The following is a 20,426-nucleotide window of genomic DNA, read 5'->3' as shown; positions in this document are numbered from 1 at the left end:
TGATGTGGGGACCATTGTGGTAAGTGATTTATCCAAATCAGTACTTTAATTGTACTGTTAATAATTTGTCTCTGTTCCTGTTTGTATTTTCTCTGTAACATATGCACTCACAAACTTAATGACTATTCCGGAAACATTTTTCAGTAAAGATAAAACCAACATGAAGGTTGTCTCCGACCACCCACAAGTTCTAGTTCTGTGTCAACCACCAGCAGTTTGTATCCTTTTAAATACTAACTGTCATAGTTTGTTGTCGAGCTATTAATAAAGTCAGAGGTTTGTAATTGTGATTAGCTAGATTATTAGAATCTGTGTTGGCTCACACTGCCTGTCTCCCAGTGTGTCACCCGCCTCTGTTAGTAATAAGGAAATAATTAGAACTGTGTCTACTTTATAACTTACCTTTTACATTCACAACCTTTTGCTCTCTAGAATATACAGTATGTACAAGTGAATTGTCTCTACTTTGTCATGTTCTGTGTAAGGATGTAACGGTATGAAAATTTTACCTCACGGTTATAGTGACCAAAATGATCACGTTTTTTGGTATTATAACGGTAATTTTAAAAGTGTGTTCACTATGTTCAGAAAACACTGATAGGCCTACACAAGCTGAAATAGTTTCAAAAGTGTAACAGTGTTTATGATATTACAAATGTCAAGATGTCACACAAGCTTAACTTCCACATCATGGCAGAACACTCAAGATAATTAAAACCTGTGAAAGTTTACCAAGCTACAGAATAGTTTTAGTTTACGTTCTTGGCCACCCACATCACTTCATCAAAAAGGATAAAGAAAAAAGTCCGCTGATACATCCTGTCCACTTCCCCTGCTGGAGCGCAGTGCGCTTGCGCTGCAACTTCAGGAGGCATTGATGAAGCTGGGGAGGATTAAACACAGAATTTGTCACTCCCAGATGTAAGTTGAGTGCAGATTTGAGTTGCGCATGCATCACTTTGAGACAACAATAGACTTCTGTAATGTTCAATCAGTAAAAATTGACCTACTTAACAAATTTTGTTCACGGCTGGCTACAAGTTAGCAATCAAACACAACAAATGTTGTAAGGTGAACGGCGTTTTGAGCTAACATTAGCAATCAAACAACCATAGATATCTAAAATGATTTTGAAATGATTCCCATCTTCTGTTATTGTTTGTTATGAGAAAATGTTATTATTTCATGCATTTCACAAATTTCAATATGACACGTTATGCCGTAAACCGTTTGTAATCTGGGCATGCGCGATTCAAATCTGCACTAAGCTTGCATTGTATTGCAAAAATGATTATTTGTCAGACCAAATTTTCTGGATAGTTGTTCAAAGCTAGCAAAAGTATCATGAACATACAGGTCCTCAATACTATACAGTAGATGCCCTTGTCATACCAAATGACAAGGGCAATTTGAAGCCATTGTTCATTAGGGATGGTTGAAAAAGATAATTATGTATTATTGGTCAGTGAATAGACATACTCTGAATACCCAGACATCGTTGAAACTGATTTACGATGCGCAGTGATTGAGTTACAATTATATTATCCTTAATATTATTAACTAGTGATTTTAGAGGTGCACAGGGTAAAGCAGGGATGGGGAGGGAGAGGGAGAGGAGTAAGGGCTGCTTGTAACCTTTGCAATCTGGAGCCATGCAGGAATCCTATCATCCCAATCTTTTAACCACAGAGAGATGGCATTAAAATTTGCAGCCCAAAATATGTGCGCAAATTTTGAAGTGAAAGCCCACCTGCATCTTTTGGTCTTTCCATAAATTCTTTTCTTATGCAAGCTGATTTATTATTCCATATAAAGGAGGAAATCATTTGATTAAATGCCTTGATAAAAGATTGTGGTATATAAACAGGCAGTGCCTGAAATATATATAGAAACATTGGTACTATTGTATGGTAATATTAATCTTTACTGAATTTATTCTCCCGATAAGAGAGAGTGGCAAAATAGACCATCTTTTAATATCTTGTTTGCACTGTTCCAACAGAGGAGTGATGTTACTTTTAAATAGACTGTAATAGGAATTTTCTAAATGAAAAGTTTCTTGGTGATAAATCTGATTCTGATGTATGAAGAAGAAAAGCGTCAAATCCTTAAAAGTATCAAACTAGCAAATGTTATGCTTTTTTGTTTTAAATTATTACCTTGAAACCAATTCTCAAAATAGTTGATTCATTTTTTGTTGGTCAACTAATTGTTTATTTAATGAATTGTGGAAGCTCTACTTATATCTCAAATAATTAAACACAAAGTCTGACTAAAACTGAATCATTTTAAGAAAAAACCGTCCTCTCTCTGCTGTCCGTCCAAATGCTTTAACGTAAAAGGGAAGAAGAAAAATATTGTCTTCAAGCTGTGGTGTTGTATCTCAATAGACTGGTGTACTTCAGATTTGAGAAATCCAATTCAAGTACATGTAGGTTTTAGAGAAACAAGGTTAGTTCAGAGGATGTAAAAACACTCTGATTGCCGTCCTGCACCTGTTGTCTCACAGTATAACCTTTTTTTCCCCGTGGTGAGTGAACTCTTGTCTTCCCTGTGCTGTCAGGTGACCCCTGCACCGTGTCGTCTCAGCTGGAGTTGGAAGAAGCTCTGCGTCTCTACGAAGTCAACAAAGACTCAGAGCTCATTATCCATGGTAAGCCTTACTGCTTTTACACAAGCTGTATTAATAACATACCGCAAACCGTTTCAAGATTTAACATTTTCACAGGATGTTCTCGAGAAGAAGCCTGTTATCTGATCTGACTCTCTGCTCTATAACTGGTCCACTCACCTCTCTGTTGAGCCTTTTATGGCCGGTCAAGTTTGGCAGCATCAATGGTAGCTGGTGAACCCACTTCTCGCTTTGTGGTACAGACCCCAGGTCATCCTGGAAATAAATAATATGTAGGAAAGCAATCCAACAATAATGCAAAATACGCTTATGCTGCTTGCGTTTAAGTTTTTTTTTTTATATATATATGTGTGGTGTGTGTGTGTGTGTGTGTTTGTTATATTGATATATATATATATATAATATATATGTGTGTAATGTATATATATATATGTGTATATATATAATATATATATATATGATGATTATATGTATGTAGTATTATGTATGTATTATTGTATGTATGTATGATCTATGTATGTATGTATTATTAGTTTATGTAGTATGTATGTATGTATATGTATGATTATGTATGTAGGTATGTATTATATTATATATGTATATGTATGTATGTATGTATTATATATAGTATATATATATATAATATATATATATATATATATATTATATATATATTATATATATATATATTATATATATATATATATATATGTATATAATGTCTTGCACAACTGCACGAACTAGATATGTACACAAAATAAGCATCAAACATGTTGTTAATGCTGCATACCTGTAAAATGACTTCTGCTGTGATTTTATGCCCTTTGGGTATTTCACATCATTAAGTTAGCTTCTTGACAAATAGTCTTTAAAACTCATGGTCAGAGCAGGGCTGTCCAGACATAGGTGTAAGGTCAAAGCGGAAGGGGTGTTCTGCTGTGGAGATATGAAAATTGATGACGCTTGTGTGTATATACTATGGACCTGGGGTTTAGAGCAACGGGGTTTTGGTTTTGATACAGTTGTACAATCCAAATCAGAATAGGGGTCAGATACACGTGGAGGCGGGAGGGCAGGTCAGACATGGAAAGAAAGGAACTTGTGACGGTGCTAGGGGGTACTAGGTACTGCTCGTTTCGAGCCTGTCAGCGTAGCCACGTCGCTTTGGTCTGCCCTTCTACAGTTAAAAAGCCAGAAGAAGAGCAAGATGTTAGAGATATTAAAAATAATACAAGATAGACAGAAAAACAAAATGAAAGCTATTTACAAATTACGGGGTTCCTATTGTGTCCATATCCCATGATGGATATTGCACCTGCCGGTATGACTATCTCACCATGTTTATGAAAACCATTTAAGAACAATTTTTACACAAGCATACAAGATTAAGAACTACACTACCATAAATTTGTTCCAAAAGTGCACCATGACTGCATTTAATTCAAAATGTAGATTCCTTCAAAATGTCCATGCGACATTGCTTTTAGGTAATTCTTTACTTACTATATTGCACGATTTTTTTTATGACAGTTTTTAATATCTCAGCCCTAAATAACAACTTAGTGAATGCATTGTAAGAGCTTAAAGGTCAACAGTTTTGCTACATTTCTAAATGTCCTCATGCTGTTAGGAATTAAACTTACTCTGTATCATACAAACCCTTTTTGATCTAGACTTTTGTACCTGAGCCAAAATGACTACACTTATGAATTCTTGTAGACTTAAAGGCAACAGTTTTGCTACAAGTTGTCTTAAGTGCTGTCATGAGAGGAAGTAAAATGTACTCTGTATCATACAAACACCTTCACATGAATGCTGTCAGACTTGCCTCCGTTAGATGAAATAGACATACTAAATGTTTTTGTAACTGTTTTTTTGTGTTTTGTCATGCTTCCCAGTGTTCCCATGTGTACCAGAGAAACCTGGCATGCCGTGTCCGGGAGAAGACAGTGAGTTGAACCTTTTCCCTATTTAGTTTTATCTAATTTGTCAGCAGGGGTTCCAAAAAAAAAGCTTGGGACACTTAAGCAAATTATTTACCCAGGAGAATTTTAAAATGGCAATGGTTCAGACTTATGGGCACAAATAAGGGTCATTAAGACTTGAGTTTGTAAAACAATTCTACTTTTAAAGCATGTAGTTATGTATAAACCTTTGTAAACCTATAACATTTTTTAACATCTGACTGATTCAAAGCAGAAAACTGTGTGAAACTCAAACTTTCCACAATGTATGTGACACTGAAGTAGTATACATTTTGGAAAATGGGGCCAAAATATGTGCTTGGAACATAAATATGTGCGTGCAAAATTATAGTATCACATACAGAAGAACTTAGTTTTTTGACGGGCTCATAAAGTGTGACATACTTTAAATCCACAACCTTAAAATTATTTCTGAACATAATTTCACAAACTCAAAATCTTATTGATCCTATGTTTTGCCCATATTATCCATCATGTGTATTCCATTCAAATCTATGCCATGTACAATGTACGCACACACGTGAAGCTGGACTTCCTTTTCCTCTTTTCACAGAGTCCATATATCGGCGTGGAGCCCGGCGCTGGAGAAAGCTCTACTATGCCAGTGGTCACGCCTTTCAGGCCAAGCGCTTTAACAGGGTGAGACATGCCGCTGAACTTCCCATATTTTACATTATTACTGTTGAATTATTGTACTGGGGGAGATAGCTGCTGTGTTACATGCAAAACCTAAACACAATGCAGATTTCAAAGTTTAGTTACTATAGGTATAATAAAAGGAGAATGAGACATAGGCTACTCTGAAGTAATTTGTCTTTGTCTTGTTTAATAAGATAAGAGGAATGATGATGAAACAGAACAATTTGATTGTAAACCAACAGTACTTCATGTTTCAGAAGCCATCACAGCCTCTGTAACATTGCCTGGAATATAATGTGTGCTTGTTTGTGATGATGATTTTTCTCCGTCTGCCTTCATGAGCAGCGAGCCCACTGTGCCATCTGTACAGACCGGATCTGGGGTTTGGGAAGACAAGGCTACAAATGCATCAACTGCAAACTGCTGGTGCACAAGAAGTGCCATAAACTGGTCACAGTGGAGTGTGGCAGACCGATGAGCCAGGTGATGGCTGTGACGTACATCACACTCAATAGTTTGATGGCGTAAAGTGGATAGTTACCACGACTCATACATACACTTAAGATTGTATTTTGTTTTTCAATGCTGATTATACTTAATGACAAATGTTGTTGTCTAGGAACCAATCATGCCCGGCCAACCATCGAGTCAATTAGACCAAACTGAACAGCCAGGTAACCACACACACAACAACACACACCCCACACCACCACACACACACACCACCAACACACACCAACACACTCAAAAGCTCTTTTATTGCACAAAATATAGTATTGAAAGAAGCACATAAAGAAAAAGCTCATGATAGATGATCTGCCTTCTGCCACAAACTGCTCATCAAATTACAGACTTTTGTTAATTTTTTTTTGTTTTAAATCTTTTTATTTTCACTCTCTTCTGAATCTCTTGGCCATTTTTTTGCCCTAAATTGACTCATTGTCTGCAGCTTTTGACCATCATTCTTCAGGGTGGCCGCGGGTCCTTAAAAGTCTTATAAAGTCTTAAATCACGTTTCCTAAATTAAGGCCTTAAAAAGCATTAAAATTTTCTTAAATTCAGATCGGGTGGTCTTAAATATGTTTTTTGTCATGTCCGGCGAAAATGCAGGCAATCTGTTGTTGAATATTTTTTCCGGTAGGCTTTGGCGCTGCGTTGTCGCGGTAACATAACCCCATTTGTACATGTCCTATCCCCTGACCAATCGGCTATCCTAACCTTAACCACTTCAACCAATCAAGCTTCTTCGTGGGCGTGTGTTGACGTGGCCGTAGTCAGTGAGATTTGTAATTTCGCGGGATTCGTAATTTCGCAGCATGCAAGTGATGCAGTAATTGTTGATAGCCGTCTAGAAACACGGGAAATGCAAGTTCAGTGACAAATAGACAAATAGCTTGAAAACAACGAGTATCCTCGTTAAGGTCGTGCCTGAAGATGCTGATGAAGCGAACTGCGTTATGTGCGGAAGATTTTCAAACTTGGGCCAATGGGATCAGAGCGTTGGAATCGCACGTACAAAGCAAACACACAGAGACTAGCCTACGTAAGGCACGCAGCACCCCGCCATCACTAGTTCTTCTCCACCGCTAGCAACCATGTCCAACGCTACACAACGCTAGATGTTACGCGGGAAATGTACAGCAACAACGCCACTGACCTACGAGCAGTTTGTGGCTCTACGCCAACACTCGGAGCCGAGGTGACGGGGGGGGGGCTGAGGACCGTGACAAGACACAATTCTACAGTGTCCAATGACGGGACTGAAGAAGTGTTTCCAAGCATGCTTCCAGATCAGGCTTGTACAGTCATTTACCTGTGAAAAGACAAGACCAGATACGGGGCTAAATTTGGATTGGCGCCATATATAAAAAAGACCTCGTCACAGAAGTCCAGAAAGGCGGTGCGTTTGTAATTATGTTCGAGACACTGACCGAAAACTAAAAGCAAACAGCTGGACTTGCATGTGCGTGTATTGTTATAAATTGGTAAGGACACCTTTTGGGAAGGCTTTCTCTAGTGCCAAGTCACTGTTTTGTTATTATAGTAGATTAATTATTTTCCAAGTATATTCACAAAAGCTCAGGAGTAGACATCAAAACTTGAACAAAATTGGTCACATGGAGACCTGAAACACACATATAGATAGATACCACACACACCACAGACCACCCACAACACACACACCACACCACACACATTCCCACACACACACACACACACACACACACATTCCCACACCGCAAAATACTCTTACACACCGTCTGTTCTACTCTCTCTCCATGATGATACTCCACAAACTGCAATCTCCTCTCTCCTCTCTCTCTCCCTCTCTCTGCTCGTCTCTCTCTCTCTCTCTCTCTCTCTCTGTCTGTTAGGCACAAATCATATAAGAGTCTTTGCATTTTAAAAGCAGCTGGAAATTGGCATTTATTATTTGTTTTGTTCAAAGGAACAGTGTTTTTTTAATATTCACTTGATTGTTATTTCACTTGATGTTATAACCATTTGTTCAAGGGACCAAATGTTCTGAAAATATTGTAATAATATAAATTAGGACAGCAATTACTTTTTGTGTTATGCTTTTAGATTACACACATTAACTCATGTTCTTAAACTCAACAGATTATTGTTATTTTACCATACTGTTAATTTTGTGTTTACTTGGAAGATACTGTGATATTTCCACTTTGTATTTCCATCGTAAATTTGGTCTTAAATTTCATTTAGAATTGGTCTAAAAAGTCTTAATTTAACTTGTTAATACCTGTAGCCACCCTGTTCTTAAAAGGCTGCTGCTATGTTTTATTTCTGTTATTGTCAACAAATCCCATAAAGAGACCAAAACCAGCAGTGTGTTAGCCCGTCTCCCTATATTCTGTGACTTTCTCAGCTCGTGTATGGCTCCCAAGACGTTTCATTTGTTTGGAAGATGTAAGACTCATTTAACAAACTATTTTTTTCTAATGTACCCCTAAATCTACCCATGTTTCCTGTCTCACCACACTTTGAGCAATTTTGAGGCAAAAAATAATAATTTTCAGTAAATGTTACTCAAACAGTAATAAATAAAATGTTAAACTTTTTTGTTTGGGGACTATTTTTACTCATGTATTTACGGCAGCAGGACGTAAAAATAAACTACAGTGCCCATTGTGTGTTCATCGTAATAAAGGAGCAAACCACCCTTTGTAACGGTGTGGCTCATTGATGGTTTTTGAATGATTTGTGGACAACAATGGCGCTCTGTGACGCATAGGTGTATATAAGACATCAGGCTTTGTGGACAAACAACACTTGTTGTTATGATCAATTCATTGTTGGTTTCCTTTTTTCATGGAATTTATTGACTTTAAGAGAAATATAGAATATTACCAGACTTATCCTTAAAAAAAATTAAACTAACCTCTGGAGATTGTTGTCATTAGCATAGCAGCGACCACCCAGACTACAAATTGGGTCAGCTGCATTTGGGATTTACGTACAGCACCCGACTGAAGTCCATTCAGGTGGTGGAGAGGCTCACTGGGATGAGAGGGCTTAGTATCGTTGTTGCTGTTGTAAGTGAGGCAGTTGAAACTCCTTCAACCATAGATACTTACAGGCCACCTGGGAAGTTGTGGTGTGCAATCATGGAGACATTGAGATGCAAATATCTTAGTTTAAGCCTGTTTTAAAATGCATCTATATGGATTTAGTATCACTTAAATGGTCACAAATACAAAATAAATTTACATTCTACTTATTACTTTAAATACTCTGTATTTGTTGTGTTGTTAAACAAGGATGGATTCAAAAGGGTATTTTCTTTTCTAACCCAGCAGAGAGAAACTGCAGGGCTGTGAACAAAGCATGTGACGACTGTCTATCACCTACTTTCTCTCCTCCTTCTCCTCATCTTTTTTCCCCCTCTTCTGCCTCCCCCTCGCCTTCTGTCTGTCTGTCACTTTCTCCTCTCTCACAGGCCCTCAGAATAAAGACTCCAGAGAAAGCTTGACTTACGATGGAGAAGAGAAGGAGGTGAGAGAGAAAATCTTTTCAAACACTGTTGATGTGTGACTCATAATATGTCAATCTGTCATGTTGTCTAGATGGATATATGTGTGTGTATATTTAGAGTGAGAAATCAGCGTGAGAGGGTGAGCAAGAATAAAATCACCTGTAATTGGAAGCAGGTTTGTGTCTGCATATTTTGCCGTTATGTACATTTGAGTGATGCTTCTTCCACCTGCTAGTGTGATATAGAGCGCATGCAGAAAAAGGTGCCCTTGCAGTGCTGTGGGTATTGATTTCCTTTGGTGGAGCTAATAAAGTACCTTTTATCACAGCCCTTAACAGCCAAGGCAGATTAATGGCTTGGGATGTGGTTGTTTTTTTGGGGGGGACACAGATAAAAAGATAGACAAAGATACCAAGAAATTACCTTATCTACTACATCAATACAGAAAAGATTACCGGAGAGAAGAGAGAAAAAGATAGGTGAGGAAATGATATAGGTAAAGAGCAGTAATGGAATAATACAGCAAGGACTAATCTGATAGAGGTTGTGTAATACATAATACAGACAAGAAAGATTACTAAGATTCACTTTAACAAAAAAAAAGTGGTGCAGTTAAAACTTCATTCAGAAACCACCCCAAGGAAATCACGCTCGTGCACAAACCAAATCACCAGCTTCGTCAATAGTTCAATGAAAACTATGTTGACAAATGCTAATGTTCTGAAATGTTGCATGTCAAATTTTTGCAGAGTTGACTTTGTGTTTATCACATTAGGTTGTTTGTATGCCGGTATTTCATGCTTACCTTCTCACTTCCTATGTTGCCCCCCAGGCGCGGAGCAGTAGAGACACAGGAAAATCGCCTTCCAGCCTGGGCCTGGCAGACTTTGATCTGCTGAGGGTTATCGGCAGAGGCAGCTACGCCAAGGTGCTGTTGGTGCAGCTGAAGAAGACGGAGCGCATCTACGCCATGAAGGTGGTGAAGAAGGAGCTGGTCAATGACGATGAGGTAACAACACTGATGTGGGACACGCCATCAGAGTCAAAATGTTGGCAAATGTTAAAATGACAATTGTAGGCCAGCCTTTGCAAGGACTCTGACACACAGAGTTGGCAGGTTCTAATTCAAGTGATTTTGTAGAGGATTAGGGATGGGTTTTGATAGCTGGTTCCATTTTGGATCTGGTTCCCACGGCCAACAAATATCTTATTGAATCTCTCCTTCCCAATCTCTCTTAGATATTCTCTTTTGCCTTTTTCCCGCACTACAGGCATCTGCAAAGAGAAAAAAAATGGTGAGGTATACAAACGTGCTAACTCAGTGACACAGTTGTTAACAAGACTGACTTACTGAACATGGCGGAAAGCCCTAAACCATTACTTAAACAATGGATGTATCATGACTCAACTGTTCCAAAGTGTGAATACACTTCGCCGAAGTCAACGAAACAACTGTGAAATACAATAGTTGTGGGAGGGTACTCACATGCTTAATGTTTTCCCTTGTAGCAAAAAGACAAATAAGTCAGGACGTAGTAAATGAAATGTCACAGAGCAGTGAAAAATTATGTGTGCTGAAGAAGTAAACTAAAAACACTGAGGATGTCTTCATTCCCAACCAAACAATCTTACCCAAAAAGATTTGATTAGGGATTCAAAAGGACTGTGATTAAATAACCGGATTTGGAACTGGCTTCACATTCAATGAACTGCTATCGAACCCCATCAGCTATTCATTTTTTTTTTTTAACACTTACTGTTAATGAGACATTTTTGCATGTTTTCACTATACACAAAAGTGTATTAAAAACGGAATTTAGCATTAATTGGCTCAAGATCAGAGACACAAATCTGCCCGGCGGTCTTCTCCAGTGCTGAGGTTTGAACACTTTTGTGACAATAACATACACAATTATTATTTGATCTGTTTACACTGCTGCCAGTTTTGGAGAACGAAAAAGGACCGTATGAGGACATTTCCAGAGCTGCAACCTACTTTTTTTTATTTTTTATTTAATTTATTATTATTTTCTCAATTGTTTACAATGTCACCTACCATATTGCAGTATTGCACCACCATACATAGTGCTAATTAACCAACAATGTACTGTTTGTGGTCACTTTATCTCGTTCTTAATCGCTTGTCTTTGTAAATATGTTTTCAATTTTATTTGCTTAAATTTACTACAACTTATTTACCTATTTTCTTTGTTCTAAGCACAATGACAATAAAGATCTATTCTTTTCTTGTTGTAAAATAGTGCAACAAGGATAGTACAGTAATAAAAGAGAAAAGTGATACTACAGTGATACTAGAGAAAAGCAAAAAGTCTTCACATTGGAGAGCCTGGAATCGAAGTCATTGGTATTTTGTCTTTAAAAACAACACTAAATGATTAATCAATTATGAAAATATTTGATAATGTTGATCAACTTGTCAATTAATCAACTAATCATTTCACTTTTAGACATTTCATATAATCTTACTCATTCACTAATAGTGAAACAAGTAATTATTACAACTTGTAATTTAGTTAGACCAGCCACTTACAAAGGAAAAATGTTCAAAATCTTAAAAGCGTAACTGTTCCTTTCAAGTCTGTCCAGTGTGACAATAATAGAACACTTCTATCTATTGAGATGTGAGAAGATTAAATAGTGAAGTAAGTCTTCTGTCACTGCCGTGTATAATTACTGCACTTGGCACAATCAATGGGAGCTGTTATTTACAGCAAAACGTACATTTGTCTTATTTGATTGACCGTCCGGCTTGTGTATCTTGTCTGAAACACTTTGAGTTAAGTTGACAGACCTCTTCCGAGTCATCATTCTTTCTAAGACCGTGTAGATAAACCATCATGTCCTCAGGAATTGATCTCGTTGAACACATGTAGCAGCACAGCCAGAGGCAATGGGAGTAGTTAGCCTTGATTAGACTCACTTAGCTTGATTGACAAACTGACAAGTGCCTTTCGATCAATGGTGGTGTTCTGTTGTCCCTATCCTGTCAGCATAAGCAGCATCCGTGTTCAAACTCATCATCCAGCCATTGATAGTGACCTGCCTTTGCTTCTACTGGTATCGCCCTTTATCCTGTTGCTGCCCACCCTGGTCTCTCTATCTATATCCAGTGTGCTCAATCAAGTGCTGTGCTTTTTCAGCTTTTTTATAAGTTCAAGGGTACTATGTTAGAATGATCTCTGATTTACACCCAGTTGTTTCTTTGTGCGTTTCTTTTCCAGGACATTGACTGGGTCCAAACAGAAAAACACGTTTTTGAGCAGGCCTCTAATCATCCCTTCCTGGTCGGCCTCCACTCCTGTTTTCAGACAGAAAGCCGGTGAGAGCCTTTTCCTGTTTTTGTGACATGTTTTTTTTCTGCAGTCTGCAAGAATTTGGAAAATTAAACTGATTTTGATGTTTTTTTTAAATAATTGAAAATTAATTCCATTTTTTAACTAGCTCTGTGTCATTGCAGTGTGGGCAGTGTGTGCAGATGAACAGTCATACTTTGAGTGGTTACTACAAAAACGCTATATACCGTATTGGTCCAAATATATAAGACAAGGTTTTTTTCCTAGAAAAAAGTCTGAAAAAGTGGGGTCATCTTATAATCGGGGTCTAGACTTTCAGCTGTTCAAGTCGCATAATGTAAGGGACGTCACTTCTTCCCACAGCCAATAGAGAAGTCAGCTATAAACTATAAAAATAAAATGTTACAAACAGCTGGTTGAAAAAGCAGAGTTTTAGACTGAGCCTCAACGGGCGCCCGAAAACACATAACGTTATATAGTGGAGAGAGATAGTGACTGAAGTGAGAATTCATCACTAGAGGTGTAACTAAAGCAAGCCTCTCAATATCACTAACATTATTAAAAACCTGGAAGTTGGAAGCAGAACGTAAGTACAACGAGGCGTTGTCATAGAGATGTTACATTGTTTAAAAATGCATACAGCCAGAGAAAATCTTAACGTGGTCCTCAAAGTGGCTGCTTCCAAGAGATTGACAACGGAGTGTGTGATTACGTGACAGAAAAACTGAATGATGGGATGCCCGTTACCAGAGCAGTCATTTAGCTGAAGGCCTGAAATATTTACCATTAATTTAAATGTGACACTGTCATCTAAAAAGATATTGAAAATATTTTTTTATTTAAAAGATGTTAAAAACAACAGCCTATGTTGTTTTATTCAATGTTTTTTTTATTATAATTATTTTCAAATAAAATTATTTTCTTTTATGAAAACAATGTTTTGGCTTTTATAAAGAATTTTTCCGAAAATGAGTCTTGATAAAGGGGGGAGGGGGGCCGTCTTATAATCAGGGTCATATTAAATACGGACCAATACGGTAAATACAGTCCATGTACCCAATTGTCTGTCGGTGCATCTCAAAAGAATACAGATGAGTGTTTCAACAATACGTCTAAAGGCTCTGACACACCAACTTGACAGCCGACCGTCGGCAGAAAAGGCAGTCAGACTGATCAGTCGGCTCCCTGAGTTGGTCAAAAAAAGTGCCTCAGAACACACCGAAGCGTACGTTCTGTGCGTGCGCAAGATGTAATATGTCTCCATAACAGCAGGCGGCGCTAATCTGTATTGTCGCCCAAAAGATTTACACCGGGAATGACGGAAAATCTCTCTCTAGACCTAGTTAACACAGAGCACGGGCTCATTGTTTTCATCAGAGTGTTAGTGTTAGTGATAGTAGTCAAGAAAGATCATTGTTGTCATTACTCGGTAAATGAAAGAAAAAACGATTGCTAGTAACTGGAAGATACTGGCTGGTTTTCTTGTGCACTGATTCGCTAGTCAAGGGCTAGCACTCATTGAGTCCGACTGCCCACTGCTTGTTTCATGAAGTCAAATCGGCCAAAGTGAAAGTTGACGGCTCCTCCGACTGACGACGGCACGGAACACACCGAACAAACTCGAGTCAACGACCTCGCCAGACTGTCTGACAGCCGATAATTGGGTTTGTGTGTCAGCGCCTTAAGAGTGTTTCCTCACCTACTGCTGCTATGATTAAGGTCGGAAAGAGTGCTGTCATGGGATGATCCCCATTGTGGTTAAAGCGCCTGCAAACGTCTTCAACTTTAATCTTAGACTTTTCTTTGTAATATTAATGACATATTCAAGTATTCAACTCTATAACATTTGCTTCTTTTTACAGACTTTTCTTTGTTATTGAATATGTGAATGGTGGCGATCTTATGTTCCACATGCAGAGACAAAGGAAACTCCCCGAAGAACACGCAAGGTAGAGTCCCACATTGGATAAGATTGATTGTCTTTTTGTACCTATATGTGATTTTGAATACACCATAATCTCTTTCTCAGATTCTACTCGGCAGAGATCAGTCTGGCACTCAACTACCTCCACGAGCGGGGAATCATCTACAGAGATCTGAAGCTGGACAACGTGCTGCTTGACTCTGAGGGACACATCAAGCTTACAGACTACGGCATGTGCAAGGTGTGGAATGCAGTTTGCTGTGTATAAGAAAATGTAGGGTCTAATGATACCACAATGCACTTTGGATAAAAGCACCAGCAAGGCGTTACAAGTGTCGGTTTACAGCCCTCTGAGATGATCTCGCAGCTAATGATCTTATTGTTTTTGCAGGAGGGCTTGAGACCCGGCGATACAACAAGCACTTTCTGTGGTACCCCTAATTACATTGCCCCGGAAATACTCAGAGGAGAGGATTATGGTGAGAATTACAACACACAAGCACTTACTAAAAATTCTATCCTTTTCTTTGCTATGATACAAAATAGGAGGCATTACAGAGTAATATCTGGTATGCTGCTCTCAGTCATGATTTATGGATGCTACAGTGGTGCTGACTACTTGACAGTAATTCTTCAAATTAGTATACATACAGCAAAGAGAAGTATTTAATACACTGCTAATTTTTTCAGCAGTGTATCAAATTTCAGTTTTCCTACTTACAAAGCATGTAGAGGTCTGTAATTGTTATCATAGGTTCACTTCAACTGTGAGAGGCGGAATCTAAAACAAAAATCCAGAAAAATCACATATGATTTTTAATCATTTTTTTTACTTTATTGCACGACATAAGTGTTTGATACATCAGAAAAGCAGAACTTAAAATTTTGTACAGCAACCTTTGTTTGCAATTACAGAGATCATACATTTCCTGTAGTTCTTGACCAGGTTTTCTCACACTGCAGCAGGGATTTTGTCCCACTCCTCCATACAGACCGTCTCCAGATCCTTCAGGTTTTGGGGCTGTCACTGGGCAATACGGACTTTTAGCTCCCTCCAAAGATTATCTGTTGGGTTCGGGTCTGGAGACTGGCTAGGCCACTCCAGGACCTTGAGATGCTTCTTACGGAGCCACTCCTTAGTTGCCCTGGCTGTGTGTTTTGGTTTGTCGTCATGCTGGAAGACCGAGCCACAACCCATCTTCAATGCTCTTACTGAGGGAAGGATGTTGTTGGCCAAAATCTTGCGATACATGGCCCCATCCATCCCCTCTCAATACAGTGCAGTCGCCCTGTCCCCTTTGCGGAAAAGCATCCCAAAAGAATTATGTTTCCACTTCCTTGCTTCTCGGTTAGGATGGTGTTCTTGGGGTTGTACTCATCCTTCTTCTTTTTCATTCCCAACACGGTGAGTGGAGTTTAGACCAAAAAACTTTATTTTAGTCTCATCAGACCACATAACCTTCTCCCATTCCTCTTCTGGATCATCCAGATGGTCATTGGTAAACTTCAGATGGGCCTGGAAATGCGCTGGTTAGAGCAGGGGGACCTTACGTGCGCAGTAGGATTTTAATCCATGACGGCGTAGTAGTGTTAGTCGTAGTGTTACTAATGGTTTTCTTTGAGACCGTGGTCCCAGCTCTCTTTAGGTCATTGACCAGGTCCTGCCGTGTAGTCCTGGGCTGATCCCTCACCTTTCTCGTGATCTTTGATACCCCATGAGGTGAGATCTTGCATGGAGCCCCAGACCGAGGGTGATTGACCGTCACTTTTTCCATTTTCTACTAATTGCGCCAACAGTTGTTGCCTTCTCACCAAGCTGCTTGCCTATTGTCCTGTAGCCCATCCCAGCCTTGTGCAGGTCTACAATTTTATCCCTGATGTCTTAACACAGCTCTCTGGTCTTGGCCATTGTGGAGACGTTGGAGTCTGTTTCATTGAGTTTGTGGACAGTTGTCTTTTATACAGGTAACAAGTTCAAAATAGGTGCAATTAATACAGGGAATCAGTGGAAAACAGGAGGGCTTCTTAAAGAAAAACTTACAGGTCTGTGAGAGCTGGAACTCTTACTGGTTGGTAGGTGAATGTTATGTATGTCATGCAATAAAATGCAAATTAATTATTTAAAAATCATACAATGTGATTTACTGGATTTTTGTTTTAGATTCCGTCTCTCACAGTTGAAGTGTTCCTATGATTAAAATTACAGACCTTTACATGCTTTGTAAGTAGGAAAACCTGCAAAATCGTCAATGTATCAACTACTTGTTCTCCCCACTGTATAAAAAACAAGACATTTGCAAAATAAGATGAAACTTACATCGATCTTTTGCACTACAGCAGAAACATGAAAAACAAGCTAAAAATGGGCCATTAAACAAAAAAGCAATAAAATAACAACTACAATATAGGCAGCCATAATGTTGGTAAGGAAGAGTAACATGTATGAATCAGAAAAGTGTTAACAGCCATTAAGAACAAAGGTTAGGTGTAGTCTACATCATAACTGAGTGCTGCATGTAATAAAATCTATAAATACAATGGAAATGAGAATAAGATCTCCCTGGTTACCAAAAGAGGTATCCTAGCAATAAGATCTCCCGTTGTTTTCGCATGTTATCAGTAAAATAGCAGAATAGAACAAAGCCATTGTAAATGATGTTAGTAACATTATTAACATAAAAGTAACATAATTTCCCTGCAATGATGTGTTAAAATGTCCTGCTGTGAAAATAGGACTATAGAAAACTACTGCACTGTTGGACGCACTGCAATCACTCTTACCTCATATAATCTATTTCAATGCTTAATAAAAAATGGTAAACTAGCCAAGTTTCCTTTTTATAAGAAGACAAACGGTTTAGTTTATCTGATAAATAACATAATTAGGCCTAATTTAATTCTACATGTGCTACTGGCAACCAAATACAATTACTGTGAGAAGAGTGCAACAATAATATAAAAGTCCATACAAGAGGCTTCTTTACTTTAGAAAGTCAGGGAATATACAATAAACCATCAAAAAATTAATTATTTGTGGAACCTTTCTACAAGTGGTATTAGGAAGGGGTTCTGATAGATTGTGACGTGTCAGAACCCACTGTTTTTCATCAAGTTCCAATGCTGAGAGAATCTCTTATCAAACTTTGTATCTGTCCTTGCTGTTCTTTCATGTATTGTGATGCTCAATTTATTTTCAGGTTGTGAACATTTAAGTAGCCTGCCACTAAATATTCTACTGTCTACTGTTGAGTTATTAGGTTATCCTAAAAAGATGTGATAAATCGAGTGAATCTGGATTTTAATTTGATCTAATGCTATTAACATCTGTTTGCGCCATTTTTTAAGTCTTTTGTTCTTAAAAATAGATGATGTTGAGCAAAAACAAGTCAGATTTCTATCTTGGATACACTGCCTATACCTTGTAAATTAACGTAACAGTTTTAATATATCACTGTAAATTTCAATATACTGTTGTTAAGCCCTAATGGCTTGCTCTAATAAAACATAAAGCAGTAAAGTATGACATTTGTTGTCAAGGCCTGAAAGCATGCAAATACACTGATAGGATGCTTTCATGGTGGGAGTGGTTGCTATAGTAACTCTAAAATAAAGGTATGCTTTGTGCAAATAAAAGAGAAACTTAGTTGATCAGAATTTTGCTATAACATTTACCCTCATTGCTATAAAGGTACTATTTTGTTTATCTATAAAAAGATTAGATGGCATGTCAATCTTTTGTATCCTCTTTTGTAATAAATATGATTTGTAACATCAATGTGTATGTGTCTTCAGGGTTTAGTGTGGACTGGTGGGCGCTGGGCGTGCTGATGTTTGAGATGATGGCGGGCCGGTCACCCTTTGACATAGTCGGGAGTTCTGACAACCCAGACCAGAACACAGAAGACTACCTCTTCCAAGGTAATGCACACACGCCACGCACACACGCACACACGCTCACACGCACACACGCTCACACGCTCACACGCTCACACAGCTAAAGTTTATAATAGAGGAAAATAGCAAACACATGCAACACCTTTGTATTGACATCATTCCAAAGGCTACTTCTCCCAGTAGCAGGCACATACCATCTGTTACGGGGAAATGTGTGAAAGCATGTCGTTATCTCATTGGAAATACTGCTTCAAAATGTATCTGTGTTTTCATGTAACTACTGAAAGATTGGATTGGATTTATGAGAATTAAAAATGTTACTAAAGTCATTTTTCAAGACCGTTTTATCAAAAGCCATTGACACTTCATTGAAAGGCTTCTGTATATCTTCAACGTGAATTTACTCGACAGGATTGAGCTCATAATTGCAGCATTGTCAGTGCCTCATTCTGTCATTTTAGCCTCAAGGGAGCGTCTGTCTCACCCCCCTCCCCCTTTTTCCTCTCACCTACTGCAGTAATATTGGAAAAACAGATCAGAATCCCCCGCTCTTTGTCAGTCAAAGCCGCCAGCGTTCTCAAGGGATTCCTCAACAAGGTAAGAAGGGGTCAGACAACAGTGTTGGCTCCTGCTGGCCCCTGAGAATGACATTATGGCCTTAGTGAGAGCCAACTGCCTTCTCTCACTGTCTTGCATTCTTCTTTTTTCCACCCCATCCTTCTGTCTTATTGTGGCTCTTGCACCTTTTCACCTATCCATAATACATTTTTTTCTACTATTTCCTTCACCAAAATCCACTCTTTTTTTTCACCTTTCTTGAAAATTCAATTTTTTTGCCCCCACTCTGTCTTTTTTGCCCGTCATCTGACTTTTTGTCCGTCTCCTTCAATGTCATCTCATACTGTCTCTCACCCTTTAATTCACCCTCACTCCCACAGGATCCCAAGGAGCGTCTAGGCTGCCACCCTCAGACAGGCTTTGCCGACATCATGGGCCATCCATTCTTTCGAAATGTCGACTGGGACCTTGTGAGTCACTCACTTTTTTCACATAGTATTCTCTCCATGTCTCTCTCTCCTACTTGTCTTGAGTTGCCTTATTTGTCGACTTAAGCACGGTTTTGATCATAATTTCAAAAGAAGGAAGTGAATGACGGTTGCCAAATAGGTAAAAATCAATCCATATATCGATTGCAGTAAGAAGGAAAAACAGAAAGCTGCTACTAGACATGGAAGGTCAAATCTCAATACATGTTGTCACCCTCTCTCTCCTGCCCTGCAGGCGTAGAAACTGTGGAGGCTGAGGGTTATTTGCTATGGCATGAGAATCATGTCCTTGTGGAAAGCAGGCAGATAGACATTTAGAGGACTGAGATAGAAAAAGAAATGAGTGGAGACGGATCACTGACTGACAGAGGCTCAAATACAGAATAGCGGGATGTTGGGTTACAGATTACAGAGTACATTTCCTTTTAATCCATCAGATTGTGAAACAACTATTCAGTGTCATTAGGAAGACATTCATGAATTCTAATTCCAGTTTCTTTGTAAAAGAATTATTTTATTCTAACTTCTTTGTAAACTACTAACCTAATCGGAGAGGTTGCTATTACTTTCTCTAAACCTGGTTTGTAGTCTTGGTCATTGAGAATTGCATTTGTTTGAATGCTTCCTTAAATCTCTCTGTGACTGGTGTTTGTGTCTATGTGTAATTTGTATATATTGTTTATTCTTTAAAACTACAGTATGTGAGTGTAATTATGAATGTAGACCAGGGTGTTGGAAATGAAGTATGTTGGAACATCTGACAGCCTGTATTAACAACAAAAACACTATTTAATTTACAATTGTATGATGCAAATCCACACATTTAGAAACTGGCACCAGAAAATATTTGAGATTTGTGCTTGATAAATGACTAAACGGATCAATTATCAAAATAGTTGGATTGACTTATTGTTTAAAAAGTTTTATGAACGGAAAATTTCACCAGGGAAAGTTGCACACAAGTAAAGGCTGAAAAAATAGTTTACCAAAACTGC

The 20,426-nt window shown here is 38.4% G+C and overlaps 1 protein-coding gene and 1 long non-coding RNA gene across 2 annotated transcripts in view; both read left to right on the top strand.

The window, feature by feature from the left end:
• LOC116698725 (uncharacterized) overlaps positions 1–20,426 on the top strand; it is a 350,926-nt gene that overhangs the window by 266,693 nt on the left and 63,807 nt on the right. The window lies entirely within an intron of this gene.
• The window catches only part of prkci (protein kinase C, iota), a 33,202-nt gene that overhangs the window by 8,663 nt on the left and 4,113 nt on the right, over positions 1–20,426 (top strand). The window contains exons 3-16 of the mRNA XM_032530811.1: positions 2,564–2,653; positions 4,531–4,581; positions 5,171–5,256; positions 5,602–5,739; positions 5,876–5,930; positions 9,218–9,273; positions 10,086–10,262; positions 12,496–12,593; positions 14,430–14,516; positions 14,597–14,732; positions 14,883–14,970; positions 18,284–18,409; positions 18,903–18,982; positions 19,324–19,413. Of these exons, the coding sequence (XP_032386702.1) occupies positions 2,564–2,653; positions 4,531–4,581; positions 5,171–5,256; positions 5,602–5,739; positions 5,876–5,930; positions 9,218–9,273; positions 10,086–10,262; positions 12,496–12,593; positions 14,430–14,516; positions 14,597–14,732; positions 14,883–14,970; positions 18,284–18,409; positions 18,903–18,982; positions 19,324–19,413 (1,358 nt within the window). The remainder of the gene's footprint in view (positions 1–2,563; positions 2,654–4,530; positions 4,582–5,170; positions 5,257–5,601; positions 5,740–5,875; positions 5,931–9,217; positions 9,274–10,085; positions 10,263–12,495; positions 12,594–14,429; positions 14,517–14,596; positions 14,733–14,882; positions 14,971–18,283; positions 18,410–18,902; positions 18,983–19,323; positions 19,414–20,426) is intronic.

Source organism: Etheostoma spectabile, chromosome 12, assembly GCF_008692095.1.
Source record: "Etheostoma spectabile isolate EspeVRDwgs_2016 chromosome 12, UIUC_Espe_1.0, whole genome shotgun sequence".
In the NCBI taxonomy this organism is placed as follows: domain Eukaryota; kingdom Metazoa; phylum Chordata; class Actinopteri; order Perciformes; family Percidae; genus Etheostoma; species Etheostoma spectabile.
This window is presented reverse-complemented; position numbering and strand designations above follow the sequence as displayed.